At 41.9% G+C, this 20,895-nt stretch overlaps 2 protein-coding genes across 3 annotated transcripts in view; one reads left to right on the top strand and one right to left on the bottom strand.

The window, feature by feature from the left end:
* The window catches only part of Polr3g (RNA polymerase III subunit G), a 33,787-nt gene extending 26,922 nt beyond the window's left edge, over positions 1-6,865 (top strand). For both annotated transcript variants that reach the window (XM_050152420.1, XM_050152421.1), the window contains 2 exons: positions 517-654; positions 4,660-6,865. In XM_050152420.1, coding sequence (XP_050008377.1) covers positions 517-654; positions 4,660-4,746 — 225 coding nt within the window. In that variant the 3' untranslated portion in view covers positions 4,747-6,865. The remainder of the gene's footprint in view (positions 1-516; positions 655-4,659) is intronic.
* A 3,661-nt stretch (positions 6,866-10,526) lies between these two features.
* Positions 10,527-20,593, bottom strand: Lysmd3 (LysM domain containing 3). Its single transcript, XM_050152480.1, has 3 exons — positions 20,429-20,593; positions 16,034-16,299; positions 10,527-14,103 (listed from the first exon to the last, which is right to left on the bottom strand). Exons 2-3 carry the CDS (start codon positions 16,286-16,288, stop codon positions 13,441-13,443), a joined length of 918 nt encoding a protein of 305 aa, XP_050008437.1. The 5' UTR covers positions 16,289-16,299; positions 20,429-20,593; the 3' UTR covers positions 10,527-13,440.
* Between the last annotated feature and the right edge of the window lie 302 nt (positions 20,594-20,895).

Raw genomic sequence — 20,895 nt, 5'->3', positions numbered from 1 at the left:
TGGTAATAATGACGCATTTGTAAAATTAAAATGGTGAGCTGGTGGCATGGCGCTTTTTCAAGTAGAAAACAAGAACCATCCAGCAGTCATGGCTTCCCAGCTCTGTCGCTTTCTTATTTCTAGAATTGTGCATAACAGCTGGTGTGGTTAGTGATGAGTGTTTTAATCTCTTTTTCCCAGCCTTCCAGATGTATCATGAAACAGAAATTCTTGGGGATGGGAAGTAATGAAAGACAAAGGAGATAGGAAGGGGGATAAACTAAATTCTGTCCCACATTTTCAGAGGAATAGGGATAGGAATCATGAGGAAAGGCACTGTAGATTAGAATTCTAACCCCAGGTTAATCAACAGAACTGAAGAATGGGCGGTGCAGTGACTCTGTTTCTGAGGTGGGAGACTGGCGGGCTTGTTAATTTAGGAGGAACCTAAAATGATCCATAGTCTTCTCTTTGGGCTGGGTGTGTAGATCAAAGAATAATTGTCTCCATGAGAATTAATGAATCTCACCTTATCAGGAACTAGAAAAGAGAGGCGATGGTGAAAAATCGGATGAGGAAAACGAAGACAAAGAAGGGAGCAAAAAGAAAGATGGTGACGACGAAAATGGCGTAGACTCAGAGCAGGAGGAGTACGATGAAGAGGAGCAAGAGGAGGTAAAAATCTGCTGATGAGATGGCTGCTAGTCGGCAAATTCGCACCCGTAAGCCTAGCTAACTCCTGGATGAGGTGGGAGGGGTGTGAGGAGCTGGGCCTGCGTGGTAAGGCTTTGTCACAAAACAAAAATCCAAGTTTATAGATCCAGAAATTCATTTTTTTTTTCTAGAAAGGTTTTCTCTATAGCTCTGGAGCCTGTCCTAGAACTCGCTCTGTGGACCAGGCTGGCCTTGAACTCAGGAAGATCCACCAGCCTCTGCCTCCCTAGTGATGGGATTAAACACATGCACCACCATGGCCAAGGTGCATATAATGGATTTTACTCTGAGAAGTATGCTTGGTTTTTGCTTGGTCATGAGACTATGAGGAGAAGAGATGACTGTTCCTTCATGGAAATTATTCTGCAGAGGAAACAAACAGAAAGGCAATTGTTACTGAAACTACCTGGTCCGAGTGAGAAGGAAACAAGGTACATGCAACACACCAGCTTGGGAGTTTATTAGAGAGAGGAAGATGGCGCGTCCAGCTTTTAAAGCTGCCTAGCACATGCGCACAGGGAGTAGACATGGCCACATCACACGCAGGTGACGGGGCTTACACGTGCCTGCAAGGGCTTAGCTGAGTCATACATGTATGATATGATCCATACATGCGTGCAAGGGTTTAGCTGAGTCATGATGTCATCCCCGGCTCATGCAGGGCCCTTTCACATCCCAGGGAGCCATTAGGCACTTCTGCCTGAGGGATTGTCCGCATGTGCACGCCCCCGAGAACCCGGAACTATCAGCCTTATGTGGCAGAAATCATTACAGTTACAACACAGGGAATGATTCTGTGGTGTAGAAGGATGCTGCTCCCAATTCAATTAGGGGGAGGTGGAGGGGGTGGGGGGGGGGGGGGGGGGGGGGATCAGAAGTTCAAGGTTATCTTCAGCCAGCCTGACCTTGTCAGACAGAACAAACAAGACAACCTGTAAGACCTTGAGAGTCAGTGAGCTCTAAGCCTGCAGGTAGGTGCTGAGAGTGGTGTTTCTGCCACTGACCAGGTAAGTCAGCTGGACTCGGTGGAGGGGTTAGAAAAGACCACAGTAGGATTCACTAGGGTCCTGAATGCCAGGCTGAGAAATCTGACTTTCTCTTTCCATGTTATGGTAAGCCACTGAAGGAGTCTTTATGTGCGATGTTAATTATATTGCATTTTAGAAAACTCACTTGCTTACATTGGATCATATTTGACAATTTCTTGCCAGCTAGTAGTTCAAAGCCACTGGTAAGTTTACCCCTTAGAGATGGCTCAGTGAGTAAAGGGGCTTGCCAGCAAGCCTGCTATGCTTAGTCCCCAGAGCTCACCTGGGGAGAGAACGGACTTGGAAGTTGCCCTTTGACCTCCACATGTACACCCCTCCCCCCACAATAAATAAATAACTGTTAGTATGAAAATAACGGTAATATACGGAGCCATTTCTTGATGTCACAACAGGGATATTGGAGAGGTACTAAATTTGGATGGCAGATGCCAGTATTCTAGACAAAGCTGACTTTATAATGCTCTTTTAGTGCGCGTGTGTGTGTGCGCGTGTGTGTGTGTGTGTGTGTGTGTGTGTGTGTTGAGAGAAGACCTAATCTATTGGCAGCTTGTTTGGAACTCACTTTACAGCACAGGGTGGCTTCGGTTCTCCTGCATTGCAGCCTCTCAGGTATTGGAATATAAGTCAGAGCCACTATGCCCAGCTCGGAAATGCGATTTTGATAAAAATCAACTTCCATTGAGTCTAGACCACGTGTGTTAAAATTCAGTTTTAGTTGTAACAATTACAAATTCATTGGCTTGGGTGGTAGGGCGAACCTTTAATTCTGGCGCTCTCAGTTCAAGGCCAGCCTGTGGCTATAATGTCGTAAACGAAGTTGATATATCTGTACTTCATAAAAAAGCAAACTACAGAGCAATGAGGCCGAGTGAGGGCTAGAAAGGTCTTGTCTTTAAAGTTCTCTTTGTTCTTTTTAATCAGTTAATTAATTGAAATTTCATGGTAATTAATTTACTCATTGAATTGACACTTGATAAACGTTATTTTGGAGAGTGTAGTGCATAGTCCGGTAACACATGTTAAAGAAGATGCTTCTTTCTCTTCTGATATTTTGAATATTTAGTTTATGAATAAACCTGGCTCTCAGGAGAAAGCCAAGAGCCAATCAGGTCATTGGTTTCAGCAGGCTCCCCAAATATGCCTGCATCAAGATTGCTGACAGTGTGAGCATTTGACTCACCAGGCATACTTGGGTAAAGTACCCATGTCTAAAAGACAAGTGCTACTTGCTAGATTGGGAATGCCAGGGTTTCTCCTCCTTGCTGTGTGAATGAGTTCGTTGCTTATATTTCCCTACACACACAGAAGCCCTGTTTACTAGTTAGCTTCATTTGAATGCTCTGCCTGTCACCCTTCCTAGTGTGTAGGCCCCAGGCGTCAGCTTGGTTTCTGGACATTCGTGGAATTCTTGGCATTCAAGAAACTAGGCCAACTTTAGGGTGCCACAGAGGGTTTGTGTTGGAAGCGTAAACATGCAGGATTTAGGGAAGACAAAGTATTATAAAATGTACAGAGATGCGTAGACATTCCAGATGTTTGCAAAGAAAACCTGTAAGATAAAGCTGGTATTCAGAAAACTTTCTTTTGAGAATTGTCATCTGTTTCCACTGTAAATAGCAGAGATGTAGAGATTTGGGGGAATGGGGTCAGGGGTGAGGCAGGGTCTTGCTCTGTGTGTGTGTGTGTGTGTGTGTGTGTGTGTGTGTGTGTGTGTGTGTGTGTAGTCCAGGCTGGCCTTGAAGTCGGCATTTCTTCCCCTCAGTTTTCTCAGTGCTAGAATTGCAGGTATGAACCACCACACTTCTTCACTGCATAGCTAGTTTCCCAATGATGTTTTTCTTCATATGTACAGCAGCTCCCTGCCTGTTCCTCCTTGTCCTTCAATGCCCCAGTCTACCCAGGATCATAGTAAAAACAAGCCCCAGCATTGCACTGTTTCAGCTCATCCCTAAGTATCTCAGTGTGGACGCAAGCTATCATTGCACTTAACGTCATCCAGAATCTCACCACTTTGAAATTTGCTTGATAAAAAAACTTTATTACAGTCCATATAAAATCCACACCCTGCACCTGGCTGAGAAGTCTCAATCTGTATTCAAAAGGATTTTTGAGGTTTTGATAGAAGGCACACACATCTTCTGTCTCATTTTGAGGCATGAAAGCCTTACTCGGCTAGAACTGAGACACAGCCAGAAGCTGGGAGGAACGTGAAGGGATGAATGTGGTTTCCTGTAGGTTCAAGTGGGGAGGAGATTGGACTGTGATAGGAAATGATGCCCCGGTTGCTGTTACACTCTGTGACTTCATCCCTGGGTTCTGATGCAATGTAAAGACTGTTGATAGAAGCCCGGCGGTGGTGGCGCATGCCTTTAATCCCAGCACTTGGAAGGCAGAGGTAGGCTGATCTCTGTAGGTTCGAGACCAGCCTGGTCTACAAGAGCTAGTTCCAGGTCAGGCTCCAAAACCACAGAGAAACCCTGTCTCGAAAAACAAAACAAAACAAAAAAAAAAGACTGTTGATAGAAACACTTATTTCTTGGTCGGTCAATTCATTGGTGAAATCAGTGACCAGTGTTTCAGCTCCTAAAACCCCAAATCGCCCACCGAGGAGCTGCCGTGGACTTTCCTGCTGGGATGGAAGCGCGGCCTTTCTGATCGCCTTTCTGATCGCGTAGCTGATTAGCAGCTGAGCATAGTAAGGAATGGTACTGAGAGAAAGCCGCACAAGTGGAAAATGTGGAACTGCTTCCTGCGAGGAGGGCAGTCGGAAGCGAAGGCTTTCTAAAGCTTCAGGTCTTCTCTCTTTCCCTTTTTACTTTAATTTGATATTTATAAATTAAAGGAGTGCATTTTTGTATAATATTCATAAATGTTGCTGAGTCACTTTATTGACTAAGGAATGTATCCCTTCCCTTAGGAAAATGACTACATTAACTCCTACTTCGAAGACGGAGATGATTTTGCTATCGACAGCGATGACAACATGGACGAAGCAACCTACTAGCCATGGAATCTCTCTCTCTTTTTGGTGCAGCTCTGAGCATTTGTACTGACTTCCTTTATTTCTGATACGGATCGAGTCCCTATTTTCTGTTGTTCAGTGTTGGGTTTGATCAATTCCTATCAAGCTCTTCAGAAGCACTGTGCGTTGACACCGCGACCTTACCCCAGCACCTCCACCGCTCCTCTGATTCTGTACTGAAGTTCGGGGTTCTTTGTTTTATTTGGATTTGAATGTGCCTGAAGAGCTTTAGCATCGTGTGTTCATACTTGAAAAAGATCAGTCTCGCTTACCTGCTGGCCTCTGGTAAAGCTGTTACTACTCAGAGTGGGTTGCTATCGACACTGCACAAGGAGCACTTTAAACACAGACTGGAAAATGATGTCTCGTACCTGGTATGTTCTGTTTTATCACATGGTGACTGCATAGACTCACCTGAGTTCTTAACACGCGCAGATTCAGGAGATGAGAGTTCCGGTGGTGGGAAACCTGTCCACGGCAAAATACAGTTAACTAGGTGAAATAGCACTGTTTCCACCTCAGCCGAAACAGAGGCTTTCCACCTGGGCAAAAGGGTACAGAACGTTTGGCTTTGGAGGTAATTCCATGTGGATTAATCATTCCACTGTGTTAAGTTTGACATCTTCAATTTGGGGGGCTTATGGAAAAAGAATAACCGAGACATATGGTTTATTTCCCTGCTTTATGTATGTAAGTGGGAATAAGTCCTGGCTGAATAAACTCTGTAACAGATGGGCAGTGCCCTTGGCTTCGTTTCACAAGATTCAGAGACTGCAAGCCAAGGAGAGAATCGTGGAAAATGAACTCAGGTCATTTTGAAATTACAACTGATTCTTCTTGTTTTAACTTACAGGGTGACTCCCCTGTAGTTTTATATTTTGCAGGAGATATCCAGAACCCTTCGCCTCTAACGACCTTGAACATGCCAAAGATTTCTAAGGAAATGTATATTATACATTTCATAACTAATATCTTAAAATTATCTACCTAAAGGAGGAAACCCTGCTCTCTGCTTTGGGGAAACTTGTCATTTATTACCTTCTGACCTGGAAACTGGAGCCCTGCTTTTTCTCTCAGGATCAAGATAACCTTGAAATTGAGCTTAAGTTCATGTGCCTTAGTTTCTCTACTTGTAAGCAGTTTCCTATAAAAATTGTTTAAACACTAAGTAGAGCTTACTAAATATTCCATCTTTTACCTTACAGAAACAATCATGCCCTAAATTTGATTTTTACCCTGTAAACAACTGTACTGTGGAAAGCAGCTAAGTTGTGAGACCATTTTTCTGCTTCATTATAATTCAATTTTCTGATCTTGCACCCATGTTAGAAACTGTAGTTAATTTGTACAGTCTGGCGAGATTCCAACCTTTTCTCAGGAGAATACTTTAAATGGCAATACTTATTCAAATATTTCTTCCAGATGGGTGTGATGGCCCATATCTTGTCTGTATAGTGCTGTATTGACCATGTGTGACTTACATCCAGTTCCCAGGAACTTGTAAAAAATATTTTAAGATTCTGAGTGGAAACATGAAAAGTTTAATGATCCAGTGTGTTGGGGAAAAGTTTTTAATAGTGATGGCAAATGCTGTTATTTGGGAATGACAGGTACTTTATTCTCTTACATTTGGTACCAGAGCCAAACATGTATTTCATAGCTGCTCCTTCCTTTATTACAAATCTGCAAATAACTGTTCAAATTGGGGAGATGCATTGGCAAGAACTTCTTCCCTAGCTTCCGGTTTGTCTTCACTGCTGTTGCTTCTGTGGGAAGCCCCTTTCGGACAGGACTTATTCTGGGGCATCTGGCATCTTTAGTGATGTTGTCACCCTTTGAAAGATCAGTTTACAACTTTAAATATACTAATTTTGAGAAAAGATGTTTTTTAGGTTGCTTGACTAATATAAATCTTGTTTTCTTGGCTTAAGCTTCAAGACTGTGAAATTGCTTTAGAGATAAATTCTTAATGGTTAAAGTACTTACTGGGACTGGTTGGTGAAATACCTTAACAAATAAAACTATTTGCTACAATGCTGATTTTTCTGTATTTGTTTATACATATAAAGTTTAAAAAATAAAATATAGACCTTAATACTAAGATGGTTTACTGTGAACATTTATTTGGTAGAGAAAACTAGTTAATTATGTTTCTTTTTTCTGCTAAAGTAACTTCATTTATTGAGCAGGGGTGGTTGTTAATAAACCTCACCATGCCAGGCGGTGGTGGCGCACGCTTTTAATCCCAGCACTCAGGAGGCAGAGGCAGGCGGATCTCTGTGAGTTCCAGACCAGCCTGGTCTACAGAGCTAGTGCCAGGACAGGCTCCAAAGCCACAGAGAAACCCTGTCTCGCAAAAACCAAAACAAAAAAAAATAAACCTCACCACATATAACCAAACCCTTGCCTCTGATTTGGCAGGGCGTGTGTGTTCAACTGTCAGCACCAAAGGATTGCAGTCCCTCTGTCCATCCACACCTTCAGTGACAAGTGTCAGAGGGATTGTAAAACAACTTTTAAGGTCACATTGCTGTGTCGATCTACAGTGGTCCCTGTTCAGGCGCCACTGTCGATTGCGTTGGGTGGGTCACTCAGTCTAGGGGTTTGTAATCCACCTTGCAATCAGTTACTCCAGGGTCACAGAGGGCTACTATCTGGAAGAGAAATGGGCTAGGAAACAAGGAGAAGGCCATGCTAAGTTTGTAACAGCCTCCGTTTATCAGGGACGGGTTAGAGTTTATATAGGGTAAGGAATGGGGGGGGCACAGGGGCCTGGACTCTTGTCATTTGGTCCAGGTCACGTAGGCCAGGAGGTTACGTAGGTCAGGTCAGGTAGGACAAGCAGTCACGAGTTGCCATACCTAGTTCCCTGGATAGCTGGAATGTGAGGCAGGTTCCTCTAACAGATAACAGCTAATTGGGTGTGGGGCAGGTTTTGTCAATAGAACGCCTCTCAACATAATTATGGGTGTGGGGTTCTCTGCAGACTCCCCAGAGTGATGGTTCCTGTAATNGGGTTACTCAGTCTAGGGGTTTGTAACCCACCCTGCAATCAGTTATTCCAGGGTCACGGAGGGGCGCTACCTGGAAGGGAATGAGCTAAGACAGAAGAAGGAGGCCAAGCAGATTTGTCAAAGCCTCCGTTTATTAGGGACGGGTTACAGTTTATATATGGTAAGGAATGGGGGGCAGGGCACGGGATCTCGCCGCGTGGTTCCGGTCACGTAGGCTAGGTTACATTCGGACAGGTAGGCCAGAAGTCACAAGTTGCCACACCTGGTTCCCTGGATAGCTGGAATGTGAGGCGGGTTCCTCTAACAGATAGCTGCTAATTGGGTGAGGGGCAGATTTTGTCAATAGAACATAATTATGGATGTGAGGTTCTCTGCAGACTCCCTAGGGTGATTCCTGTAATGATTGGGGGGAAATGGCTCCTGACACACATTGCTGTAAAATAGAAACACACAGGAAAGATAGGTTTCACCAGAAGAATTTCCTCAATTCTTTATGGCTCTCAAGTATATACATATGTATGTATGTATGTATGTATGTATGTATGTATGTATGTATGTATGCCTTTTCTATGTGGTGTGCATCTAAGTGTTCATATGCAAGTCTGTTTGCGGGCTAAAAGCTAGGTAGTCTTCCTCTTCATTTTGAGGGATCACCAACCCCACTGAATTGTCTGGCCAGCGAGCCCAAGGGATCTTCCCATCCCTGCCTCCCCTGCACTAGGATCACAGGAGTGCCTTTTCTACACGAGTGCTGGGGATCTGAACTAGCACTTTACTGACTGAGCATTCTCCCGAGTCCCTAAGATTTATATTCTTGAAAGGCATTTTTGTATATAAAACACATTACAATCTACATAGAGAGCACCCCCTGAGACTGACTTAGCTCTATGAGCATGGCCTGGACTTACCAAGTCTTTTTACCAGGAACACAATCCCCATCGCCATTTATCTCACACTTGTTTTATGTTCCACAGATAACCCAGTGGGAAATCTGAATTCACAAATGTGTGACAACTCAATCTTATACCAGTTGTGAACTCCACTGAGTACAACAAAGACTGCCCTGGCAGGACATAGCCATTAGTGAAATAGTGGCACAAGCATTATAGAAGTAACCAGTTACTTGCTAGTTAGATTTCAGCCCTGTTCCGCTAGATGAAACTCACACTTGGCACCATTATTGAGCTAAAAACCTCCTGTTAGACACATCATAGATCCTAAGGAAAACCTCCTGTTAGACACATCATAGATCCTAAGGAAAACCTCCTGTTAGACACATCATAGATCCTAAGGAAAACCTGTTAGACACATCAAAGATCCTAAGGAAAACTGTAGCGCACACCATGGCACTGTCATGTCAGGGTGGGCGCCATTTCCTGTTCCACGTCAAACTTGACAGCTTGTGCGCAACTTGACAGACAACTTGTGCGCATGCGCGCCCACAGCGCATGCGCGTGCGAGCCCCCCCCCCAATGAGGGGAGTCTTTCCGTCTGGCCATCCAATCTGGCCAATCATAATTTAAGCACGATCACTCCATTCTGACCTGAGCCATTGGGTTGATGACACGTCAGGGCTTTGTCTGGCACCGTATATATTCTTCTGCGTCACGGGGACGGGGTCTTTTGCCTCTCTACAACCTCAAGTGTAAGTGCTCCAATAAAGTGTGTTCTGAGAAGAATCCTGTTGCAGTCGTCTCTTCTGCTGGCGGGAGCGGCGTGCTGCAGAAAACCTCCTGTTAGACACATCATAGATCTTAAGGAAAACCTCCTGTTAGACACATCATAGATCTTAAGGGAAACTTCCTGTTAGACACATCATAGATCCTAAGGAAAACCTCCTGTTAGACACATCACAGATCCTAAGGGGAAAACCTACTATTAGGCTTGTAAATAAAATATTAGACTCCTAATGATTCAAAACTCATCTGAAAAAGCTAACATGCAGTAAATGGTGATAGACTGGCCAATGGACAGAGACTAATTGCACACACCTTCCTTCCAAGGCTAAGGAATCACTGAAGAGAAAGTGGAAAGATTCCAACAGCCAGAGATAGTAGATGACCACTTGGAAACATCTGGACAGAGCAGTGTAGCTGCACCTATGAACTGTTGGGACAGCATGTATGAGACGTGCAAGCTCCAGACAGATCAAATCCTAGCATGACTAGGAAAGCTGGGCACACAATCTCACTCCCAGCCATGGAGCACACAGCAGCTTAGAGGAGGCAGTTTTCTGTCAGTGCATCTCAAGGTCAGTCAACCACCATGCTCAGTGGAAGGCACACATCTAAGAATATTTAAGGCAGCAAATTGGCCTTAATCTGTGTATGTGAATTAAAGGACACAAAGGTAAGTGTATAAGAAGTAGATCTGGGAAGAGCTGGAGGTTTGTGTGAATACAAATAAGTACATACATAACTTGAAACTCTTAAAGAACTAATGTCAAAAAATGTATTCCAAGGGACTGGAGAGATGGCTCAGGGGTTAAGAGCACTTGCTGTTCTTGCAGAGGACCCAAGTTTAGTTCCCAGCACCCATATAATTGTTCACAACCATCTGTAACTCCAGTGCTAGAGACTTGACACCCTCTTCTGGAAGGCGCACATGAGATATGCAGACAAAAGCCCATATATGAGTTCAAACAAACATTAAAAACATTTTTAAAAATGTATTTCAAGTAGCTTGAAAGAAGAAAATTAAATATTTGCTTTATTCAATTACAGTCAACAAGTTCCACTTTCAAACTGATTAATAAAATAGAAACTTTATTAATATTTTGCATATCCTTAAAATATGAAAAGGCAAAAAGTTTAAAAACCAGTTTTACAGATATACATGCTACAATGGTTTAATACATTTGCAATTATATAAAACACATACAAAGGATTTATAGCTTTGCATACATAAAATGAATTAAAGCATTCATATATTTCTATGAGCTAACAGTGCAATATGCACATACTTAGAAATACTGATTTCCTGAGCAATAATGTTGTAATTCAAAATCCGAGTCCCTTGATAATGCAGTGTTTAAATAACTCAATTCTGTTCTAGCACTGAGACTGGATCTCTGCTTCCTTTTCTAACCACAGCCTTCACATTTCCAGTGAGATATAATCAGTTACTAAAGAGTGGTTCATTTAATGAATTTTCACACCACCAAAAAGCACAGTCCAGAAAAGTTTTTAACACTTAAACTCCACTGGAAAAGAAAACTTGAGATTGCACGCTCCTTCCTAATCTATAGCATGGCCAGCAGACCATAGTTTTGTTTTGCAGAAAGGACAGTGAAAATATTTAAGTAGCTATCCATTGGTTCAAAACAAACTCTAACTAGTGTTTAACGAGTCAAGAATTTGTCCTAACAATATCAGGCTTTTCTTTACTTGCAATTCCAAATTTTTAAGCAAACTGATATTAATGACTATGACTCACTTATATTATAACTGTATACACACACACATGTTAAAGCCTCAAAGCAAATTCAAGTAAGGGCTTGAACATGATCCACAGCATCATTGACATTTGTGCTTATGTTGTCTAGAGTACAATGAGTTTGCAGTTGCCAAAAATTTGCATACATTTGCAAATGTGTATTTAATAGTTTCAAAAATTCTATTAAATGTTTAAATTTTTTCTTTTAAAGATAAAAGCATAATTCTACATATAGAATTATATTCAACTAGTAATTCTAAAATATACAGGAAAAGGAAATTGGTTGGTTGTTTCCTAAGGATGTGTATTGTAGTTTCTTCGAAATGGATGCTCAAGGCAGACATGATTGTAACCAACATCTCCTCCGTTAAACAGTTCACAAACCCCGGATCACAACTCCAAAGTAAAATCAGCTAGACAGAATCGCCAACTCTGTAACTTTATGTTTGATGTAAACGAAGTTCTTTGGAGGCTATGTAGCCTGTGCTGCCTGAAGTCTTCATTTTCTGCCCTGAAATCGGATTTTTCAGTAGGCTTAATAAATATGTAAACTGTTAACACTGAGCATAATGAAAGATTGTGCTCATTTCAAAATGTACATGGCATGTTAAAACAAAAATTATTTCAACTAAGATATACAAAGTGAATCAATTTACTACAACTTTCCTATTATTAAATACTTTAAAGGTAATTTTCTAAACTTCTCTCATATATGTAAGGGTTTTAAAATGACTGACTTCTGTGTCTTTTCGTAGTGCTTTTTCTTCTCAAAGTATATAACCCCCCAGTATAATAAATATGTATTAATAATTCCCTGTATCAGAATTGGAATTTGATATACAAAATGTTTAAAAGCTGAAACATTTAGGAAATAATGTCCAGAAAGTCAGATGATAAAACATATTTTAAGATGGGCAGTTTATTATACAGAAAACATGCAATCCAGATTCTACCACCTGTACCTATATTTTAAAAACACATATTTAAAATTAAACACTGAAATCAGTATACAGATGCTTTCTGATCAAATTGGTTGTATCACAGTTGACTTAGAAAAGGCCACTATTAAGCCCTTTTGATTAATCCACACAACTTTAGCCTGTGTTTCTCATTTTGATGGTGCATATTAAGTGGGGATAATCTAAACTGGACATTTTCTTTTTGAAAAGCAAAGGTCAAGGGACTACCACATAAAGTAATCTATCTCCTGCTAATGTAAAAGTCCTGTTCACTCATTTTTGCTTAGTCAGTCATGTTTTTCTGCATGACTTCAGAGGCAGATAGTAGCAATTTGTTTGACTCCATTAACTTATGCTTAAAGATGAAGACAGACAAACTTAGAGAGACCTATGGAATGCAATCTGACTGTCGAGTGACACTGTAAGGCACTACGCGTCATTAAGGCTTGTTACTATTTGTACCAGCAGTGATTAGTCACAGTGCATAACGAGCAACATGCTGAGTATGCTTTTCTGTCTACACAGTGCTTCTAAATATCAGACACATGTAGTTCTTCTGGTTTTGTTTTTGTAAGTGGAAGTGAGGTTGGAGGGATGCTCATAGAGCATTTCCTTTCCATGGACTAGGTCTTGACTGTTTCAGTGCCCTTGTGATCAAATCAAATGGCTGTTTCCAACCCTAAGACATTATTTTGGGATCTTAATATATTTAAAATTGGTTAGCCTGTATTACAGGAATTATAAATTATGTTTCCATATGTTTCTACATCTGCTTTCATAGCATGTGTTAAAACGTGTTTTTAAATTTCAAAATTGAGTATTAAGTATATGTTATATATAATTTTAAAATCAAACTTTTACAAGTTTTTTGGTGGCATGGTAGTGAATTTTCTTCAGTTGTAAGCATTTGAAACACTCGACATGAACAATCTTAAATTAAAAAAATCTTTTAAAAAATAAATTTAAACATAACTAATCTTGAAAAATTAAAAAAAATGACAGCATCTTCTATGTTATAATTCCTAGAAATACATTTAAATTAATTTCTGCTTTAAGAGCTGACACAGCAGATGTATTCTGACCACTCTCACCATAAAGAAGCAATCGTGTGTGTTACAGACAGTCCATCTGTAAAAGGTTCAGGGACTCCTAGGAAGGTCAAAGCATCTTCCATGTTCCTAGATTCTGTCTTAGAAGCTGTTGTTGGGTATCTCTGAACCACCATATTCCATATGCACACATGATCATCACACAGATCAGGCTCACTGCTATGTTTTGTGCTGAGCAGCAGGGGATTGAGAATGTTGCCTGTACAGTTTGTGGTCATCTTGTTGACCAGCATGTATTCCTTTTGTTGTAACAAGTCCATTTCCCGTTTCTCTGTGCTGCGATGGAGGTGTGAGTCCTGGATGCAAATGTGAAGAGCCCACTGTTGAGTGGTGACTAACATCCACTTTAGCTAAAATTTCATAATAAAGCAAATAAAAGACTGGTGTTATTATACCCACTATCAACATTATCACTACCGCTGTCCACCAGCCAATTCCCCAGTCGGCTCCATAGTATGGGTCCTTTCTGTGAGTGCTTCTGCTATCCGGCTCAAAGTGGATCTGTTGTGCTGCTAAGGCAGACACTACCTCGTTCAGGTTCTCCTTCTTGGTGTCTGTGCACTTTACCAGTTCTTCTATGTCTCGATCCACCTCTTTCAGGAAACTGCCAGCTGACCCTCTGGAGGACAGAGAGTCCTCCACGGGCACAGTATCCTGTTCTTGAGCAAATGCAACAGGTGGGGGTTGAGAGCCTTGTCTTCCTTTCAGAGGATGAAGACTTTCAGTCAAAGAACTAAACTTTTTCACTGGAATTTTGATAGACCTAAGGGCAAAAAAGTCTTGATCACTGATGAGATTGTTAACTCTTTTGATATCTGCTACCTGCAAAAAAGAAAAACACAACATTTAACTGAATTCTAAAACTAGACCTAAAACCTTCCTTCATTCATTTAAAGGGGAAAAAAAATCACTGAATTTCATTCTTACTGTTAATACCGGTCCCACACCCAGATTTTACATTTACTTATATATGAGAAATCTAAACACTAAATTTATATAGTGTTAGGAAATCACCAGCGATTTTGTATTGTCACCTAGACAGCAGTATCGTTAGTTATACGCAGATATTTTGTCGTTCTTCTTTGCATGTCATACAATTTACCACAGGAAATTTATGTTGGCATGCAATTTGTGAATAAGAATTGCTGGTACTAATGTTTGTGCTCCAATCTTGCAATTGCAGGAAAGCACATGAACTTACACAGATATAAGGAGCACATTTTAGCAAAACTAAAATTCCATCAACACTACTGTGCCCCATGATTCTAGTTCTCTCTAGTCATCTGTCAATGTGTTACTTTCATTGGTTAATAAAGAAACTACCTTGGCCTTTTGATAGGACAGCAGCTTAGATAGGCGGAGTATACCAAACAGAATGCTGGGAGAAAGAAGCAGAGTCAAGCAGACACCATGGCTCTCCGACTCATAGGTTAGAATCTTCCCGGTAAGCCATGACATTGTGGTAAACACAGATTAATAGAAATGGGTTAATCAAAATGTGAGAGTTAGAACTAATGGGCCAGGCAGTGTTTAAATGAATACAGTTTTCTATGTTATTATTTCTGGGACTAGGCTAGCTGTGCGGGAGCCAGGCGGGACGAAAAGCAGGCCTGCTCGCTTCTTCGCTTCAAGGCTAGTCACACTAGAACAAGCAGTGGGGGCACACACCTTTAATCACAGCAGCTACACTAGTTAGTGACAGAGGCTGGGTGTTGGTGGTGCATGCCTTTAATACCAGCACTAGAGAGGAATGTAAGGCAGGATGAGACGGAAACTCGCTCTCTTTCAGTCTGAAGATTTCATAGAGTCTCTATCAGTTTTCTGCAGTGAACCATGAGCATACCTAACAGCAACTTTTGAAGTCTCAATAAGGAGGATGGGGCCTCACAATGTCTATTCCTCCAGGACTGTATCACCACTGAGCTGAAAAACACCACCTAAAGATCAGCTCTTGAACTACAAACAGCTCAGAACAATTTCAAGGTGGCTAGCTGAGATGATCCAGCCTCAGAGACTACCTGAGCCAGGACTTGAGACAAGTCCTGCACTTACCTATTACATAGAAAATAATCAACAAATGATATAGCTACCCCTTCCAGGACTTGAAAATTAGCCCAAATTTTTCTTTTCAGAACCCCATAAAAATACTGTTGCCCCCCAGATAGAAGAAAGTAAATTTAAGAATATGACCCCCACATTCCCAAGAGGTAGGGTGGGTGGTTTTTGGTTGTTCAATGGGTTATAGATGTTTGTCATTGTTTAGGTGGGTCTGGGTTACAGTTAACAACTTGGACACATTTAGGATGACAGTCCTGGATGTCTCATTCCCTCATCACTGTTTTGTAACAAGCATATTGTCAATATAGCAATAACTACTGATGGTATAAGCAATGGGAAGTCCATTTGTAAGCTAATATACATCAATCCTTTATCAGCCCCTAAATACTTATCTATATAGATAATAACAAGCCCAAAAAGAAGGTAGATAAAAGCACCAAAGTGACACACTGAATTAGCAGAAATTCAAGCATTCACTTAAAATGTTAAAAAGATCATGTCCACAGGCAAGAGAGATCTCTGTGCAAAGAAGACAACTGAGCAAAAAGGAAAGGAAGGAAGAAGGCAAAGGACACAGAATTACTTCAGTTCTGGCTGGACTAATAAACAACTATTCTGGACTCTATTATGCAAAGATAAATTAAATGAAGATTCTGGACTCTATTATGCAAAGATAAATTAAATGAAGACTTACCGTACAGCAATACTGAAGGGCTACTGCATTTAGAGTGTCCCCTTCCTGTATATCTCTTGTTAATATAATGATGTCATCAAGTCTGTCTCGTGATGTGCTTCTTCGAACCTTCTCCTTTCCTCTGGATCGAAGTTCATACACTTCGGCATCTTCTTCCAACACATCACTGTCTGTACAATTTCCAAAGGGATGCAGCTGGCCACTGGCCTGAATTCCTGGGAAGGCAACAGATCGATTCTGATTCCTCCCCGCCATGATCTTACAATCTGGAAGGAGAAAAGACAAAACCTTAGCATGGCACTGACCCGTGTCACTGATTGACATGAGCCATAGGCTCTAGAGACTATTTCTAATAGTCCTCTTAGTTACACAGGAACTGAGGTCCACCTTCTGTACCTGGGGACCTGCGTCCCACAACCTGGCAGTGGTGACAACAGTGTGGCAAAAGGACAGCTATTGCGAGCCTTACACGATCTACTGAGACTCTTGTTTGCTCACGACACTTTACACAAGAACATTTGCAGACAAGAGTCAAGATTTCGTTTAAAAACCATTATTTGGTACACATATAATTTTACCATTTGTTAAAGACAAAAGTAAATCTGAATACTGAGATGTTCTTGTGCTCGTTCCTTTCTGCATCAGGAACTCAATCTGTCTTGTGCTACTGCGTCGGCTCTGTGGGTAACGGTGCTTACTGTCAGGCCTCGCTACTAAGTTCACCTCTGGAAACCATGCAGTACAAGGAAAGAAAAGTCCACAAATTGTCCTTTGACCTCCAAACCCATGATGTGTTTATATATATATATATATTTCAAACATCAATCTTGTCTAAATTTCTGGTACTGTACAACAAATAGAATTTTCAACATTTTTCAAAGTTGATCAATGAAATGATTTAGCATTGCCAGGACTGATAATGTTGCTTCACTTAAATATTAGCACAAAATGTCATATGGTATGGCCATTTCAGAAATTGTTCAAAATATCAAGTCAAATTCATTTAACAGTTTCTCATAAAACCCAAGTCAGCAACTCTAAGAGAAGTCATTTTTTTAACTAATCTATTTATTGAATGTGTGTGCTGCCATGATGTCAGAGACAACTCGGGGTACTTGGTTCTCTCCTTCCACCATGTGGACTCTGGAGACTGATCTCAGTTCTCCAGGGTTGGCAGCAGGTACCCTTAAACACTGAGTCATTTTGCCAGTCTTCTAAAAGCAATTTTTCAACCTAGCATCATAATAACATACTATCCAAAATTAATTAGATGCTTACATGCTGAGACATATCAGTAGAAAAATGTTAAACATCTTTATTCTGTAATGGAAACATTACATTTCTTGGAGTGGGGCATTTCCCAGAGCTGTTGCCATGGAATCTGATGGCACACAAAGTGCACACGTCCAGAACCAGGGCTGCAGTGATGTGGTGAGCACTGCCAGAGATGCCTCACACAGCGGATTTGCTGGCTCTCAACTGATTGGGGTTATTCTGCTCTCAGAACCTATTTACTGTTCATAACCTCACATTCGGGTATGTGACCCCAGATGTGATTGAGACCCTGGTTTAAGAAGCTGTGACTGTCTGGGTATGGCGACACACACCATTCAACCCAGCAATGGGAAGTCAGAGAAAGGAAAAAAAAAAGCCATGATTTAATTAACCACATGTCACAAAAACATGGGATAACTATATTCAGAACTAGAAAAATTACTGTACTTTATATATCAAAATATTAAGTTCTCATTCTATTACTATAAAGAAACCTAGAAAGTTCTGACTGTTTACAACTAGTAGTTCTGAAGGAATCAAAGTATGTGTTCTACACATACACACACAATTCTAGGAAGTCAATCCTTTCTTGCTCTACATTTGACTTCACATGGGATTAAATATCTCTGCACTTCTGACTCACTGGATCATGTTAAACTCAGAATTTATATTTATTACAGGTCAGCATATATACTCTGGGTCATGTTAAATTCAGAATTTATATTTATTATAGTATATAATATATAATATAGTATATCTCAGTTATATGTCACAAGTTGGCTCCTGAACAGGGATGTTTCTTTGAAAGCTTTTGATTTAAAGTTCTCATCAAATTCAATTTATACCCCATAAAGATTGAGTGGATTTTAGGCATTTATATTCACTTATACTTAAAAAAAATACATCAAATGAGAACTGAGCTAAGAAATATTTATCAATGAATACATCTTATTTACTTCCAAAGTCACTATCAGCATGCCTTCATCAATTTGATCAAATTCTCTTTAAAAAGAAACAAGCACAAGATCCTAAAGAACAAATTTCACATCCTGTTTTGGTTTCACTTTAATTATCCCTGTAAGCGAGGACAAACATAATGAGAAAGGCTTTTGCAGATTGAAAAAAAAAAAAAAACCTTTCAAACTTCAATATATTTCAGACACAAAACAAGAAGGTGAAGTATCCATTCCTGAATATAGGACCCTTCCCTTAAAATACGGAAGACTAAGAAGAGCCAGGCACAGGGATCGGGTGTGACTATTTTGCCGGCGAGTTTCTTTGTCAATTTGACAGAAACTCCAGTTGAGAAAATGCCTCATCAGACTGGCTGGTAGGTAAATCTGTGAAGCATTTTCTTAACTACTGACAGATATGAGAGGGCCCAGGCCCAGTCCAGCCCTGGGCAGGCGGTGCGCTGAGGAAGCTATGGAGAGCAGCCCAGCAAACATCATTCTTCCATGGTCTCTGAGTGCCTGCCTTGGCTTCCCTCAATGATGGACTGTGATGGGATGTGTAAACCAAAGAAACCCTGTCCTCCTCAGGTTACTTGATGGTCATGGTCTTGATCACAGTAATAAAAACCAAACTAGATCAATTATAACCAATTCCTCTAAGACAGCAAAACCTAATGTTAACTACACAGTGTTATCTCAGTGAAGATAAAATCTTCCAGCAAACATGGAAAAGGAGTGCCCGGGGAGGAAGAAATCATTAAAATGTTATGCCATTGAATCCTAGAATGCAAAATGAAGTCTAGAACGATGTATTCCTATTTTGGACTCTATGGATGAGAAACAAGTAAAAACAAAATATGCAACCGGTGGGGGGGTGGGTAGCAGGAAACAACAAAAACAACTAACTCCAAGTCACAGATGACAGAAGATTATAGTCTCTAAAATACCTCGATTTCTGTACCTAAATTTCAAACCAATGTCATTTAATTAAAAGCAGCCTTTAAAATCCAGTTTCTGGCCTTGCTTTACAGCAACACTGTATTGCTTTAGAAATTCAAAGTTTCTATGTAGATAACTTATTAACTAATAGGTATACATTGGTAGTTTGATTCAGCTGTTGCCACAGATGCTACATTATTTGTTGCCAAAAACTAACACTCCAAATTTGACAGCCTCAACCTAAAGAGAGCCCACAGTTCACATCCCAGGAGCAGTTTAAAGTCAGCATCACACCTGTTTCTCCAAGGACAAGTTTTGCTTCCATTTATCCAGGTCTTTTTTAGTACAACTATCTGGAATTTACTGAGTAATGTGTAAAAGCCATTTGAGACAAAATTTACTTATATCAATCTTTTTCCTCACGACAGGAACTGAAAGGCTCGCATCTCCACGTAAATGACCCTCTCTTCCTCTAAAAGGAAAAGGAAGCTGGATAAACAACCTGAACACTCATGTCTGAGTGACTAAGATTTGGCTGGGCTAGTCTGTAATCCAAGTGCCAAGCTACACTTTGGCCCAGGCAGACAATGATATGATCAAACTACTAAAGATTAGAAAGTACACAGTATCCGTGTCATCCGGCTCAATTCTCTTCACCTCTCTAAATTCTCTATGAAATCTGGCTTCGTAAAACTAGAACAACTTGCATGCTGCACCGCGGACAAACGGCCTGAAAGTGCCCATCAACGGATACAGTGAGTATGTTTTCATCCGCTCAGCCTATAACCGAAAGCGACCTCCCAAACCCTAGGTACTACACAGTAACTGCTACTGGGTGTTTGGTCTTGACCTTAGGCAGGGCGCGACAGACGACTCCTAGTCCAGTTCAGCACTGAGACTGAATCACCCCGGTCCTATCCACCAGGGCCAATTTTAAACCAAAGCAACAACTACAAAACTCCTCCCTCTCTGTCAATTCCATTCGTTTATTTTTACTTTTCCCTCTTTTTCCTCCGATAGTCCCCCTTCAAGAATCACATCTCTGATTTATAAGTCTCAGCATCAGACTAGAACGCTAAGGAGCAGATGCTCTGGGGAAAGCCTGGCGCGGCATGGGCTGCCCGGAACCGAGAGGTCGGCGTCCTGGCCGAGCCAGGGGGCAGCGCCCCGCGGGGACCCCGGCCGACGTCGCGCCCGCCCGCCCCGCCCCGCCCCCAGCCACCGTCACCTGGCCTCTAGCTGGGACGCGGGGACACGGTTACGTCCGCCACCGCGGCCCCGGGAAGCTCATGACCGACTCCAGGTGCTCGGCCGTTCCGGGCGCTCTTCTGCCGCCGTCGCCGCCGTCGCCGCCGTCGCCGCCTTCCGGACCGACAGCCGCCGCCACGTCCGCAAACCTGCGGTGCGTCATCGCGTAGAGTAGGCGGAGGTGCGAGGGCGCGGGCGGGGGCGGGAAGCCCAGAACCCGGGCGGCCAACCGCAGGCCCACGCTAGCACGCAGGCGCGCCGACGCAAGGGGCGGAGCATGGATTCGGGTCCGCCTTCAGCCCCGCCCCTATGGGCGGTCCTAGCGGGGTTGGATTTCCCCAGCTGTGGGAGGATCGGGCAAGCCCAACCCTCCCTCACCCCCCCCCCCAGCAAAGAAAGGCGTGGAGAGGGCGGGATGAGGAGTCAACGGAGAGCCACAGCGCTTTT

This window comes from Alexandromys fortis, unplaced genomic scaffold (assembly GCF_014885135.2).
Source record: "Alexandromys fortis isolate MF-2015 unplaced genomic scaffold, M_Fortis_MF-2015_v1.1 scaffold_47, whole genome shotgun sequence".
NCBI classification, from domain to species: Eukaryota; Metazoa; Chordata; class Mammalia; order Rodentia; family Cricetidae; genus Alexandromys; species Alexandromys fortis.
Note: the sequence above shows the minus strand (reverse complement) of the source record. Positions and strands in the feature narration are given on the sequence as shown.

Coding starts and splice junctions, on each gene's coding strand:
- Lysmd3 (XM_050152480.1), bottom strand. CDS start 16,288: ATGGCGGGGAGGAATCAGAATCGATCTGTTGCCTTCCCAGGAATTCAG. Junction 14,104..16,033: donor CCCTTCAGTATTGCTGTACG/GTAAGTCTTCAT, acceptor TCTTTTTTGCAG/GTAGCAGATATCAAAAGAGT.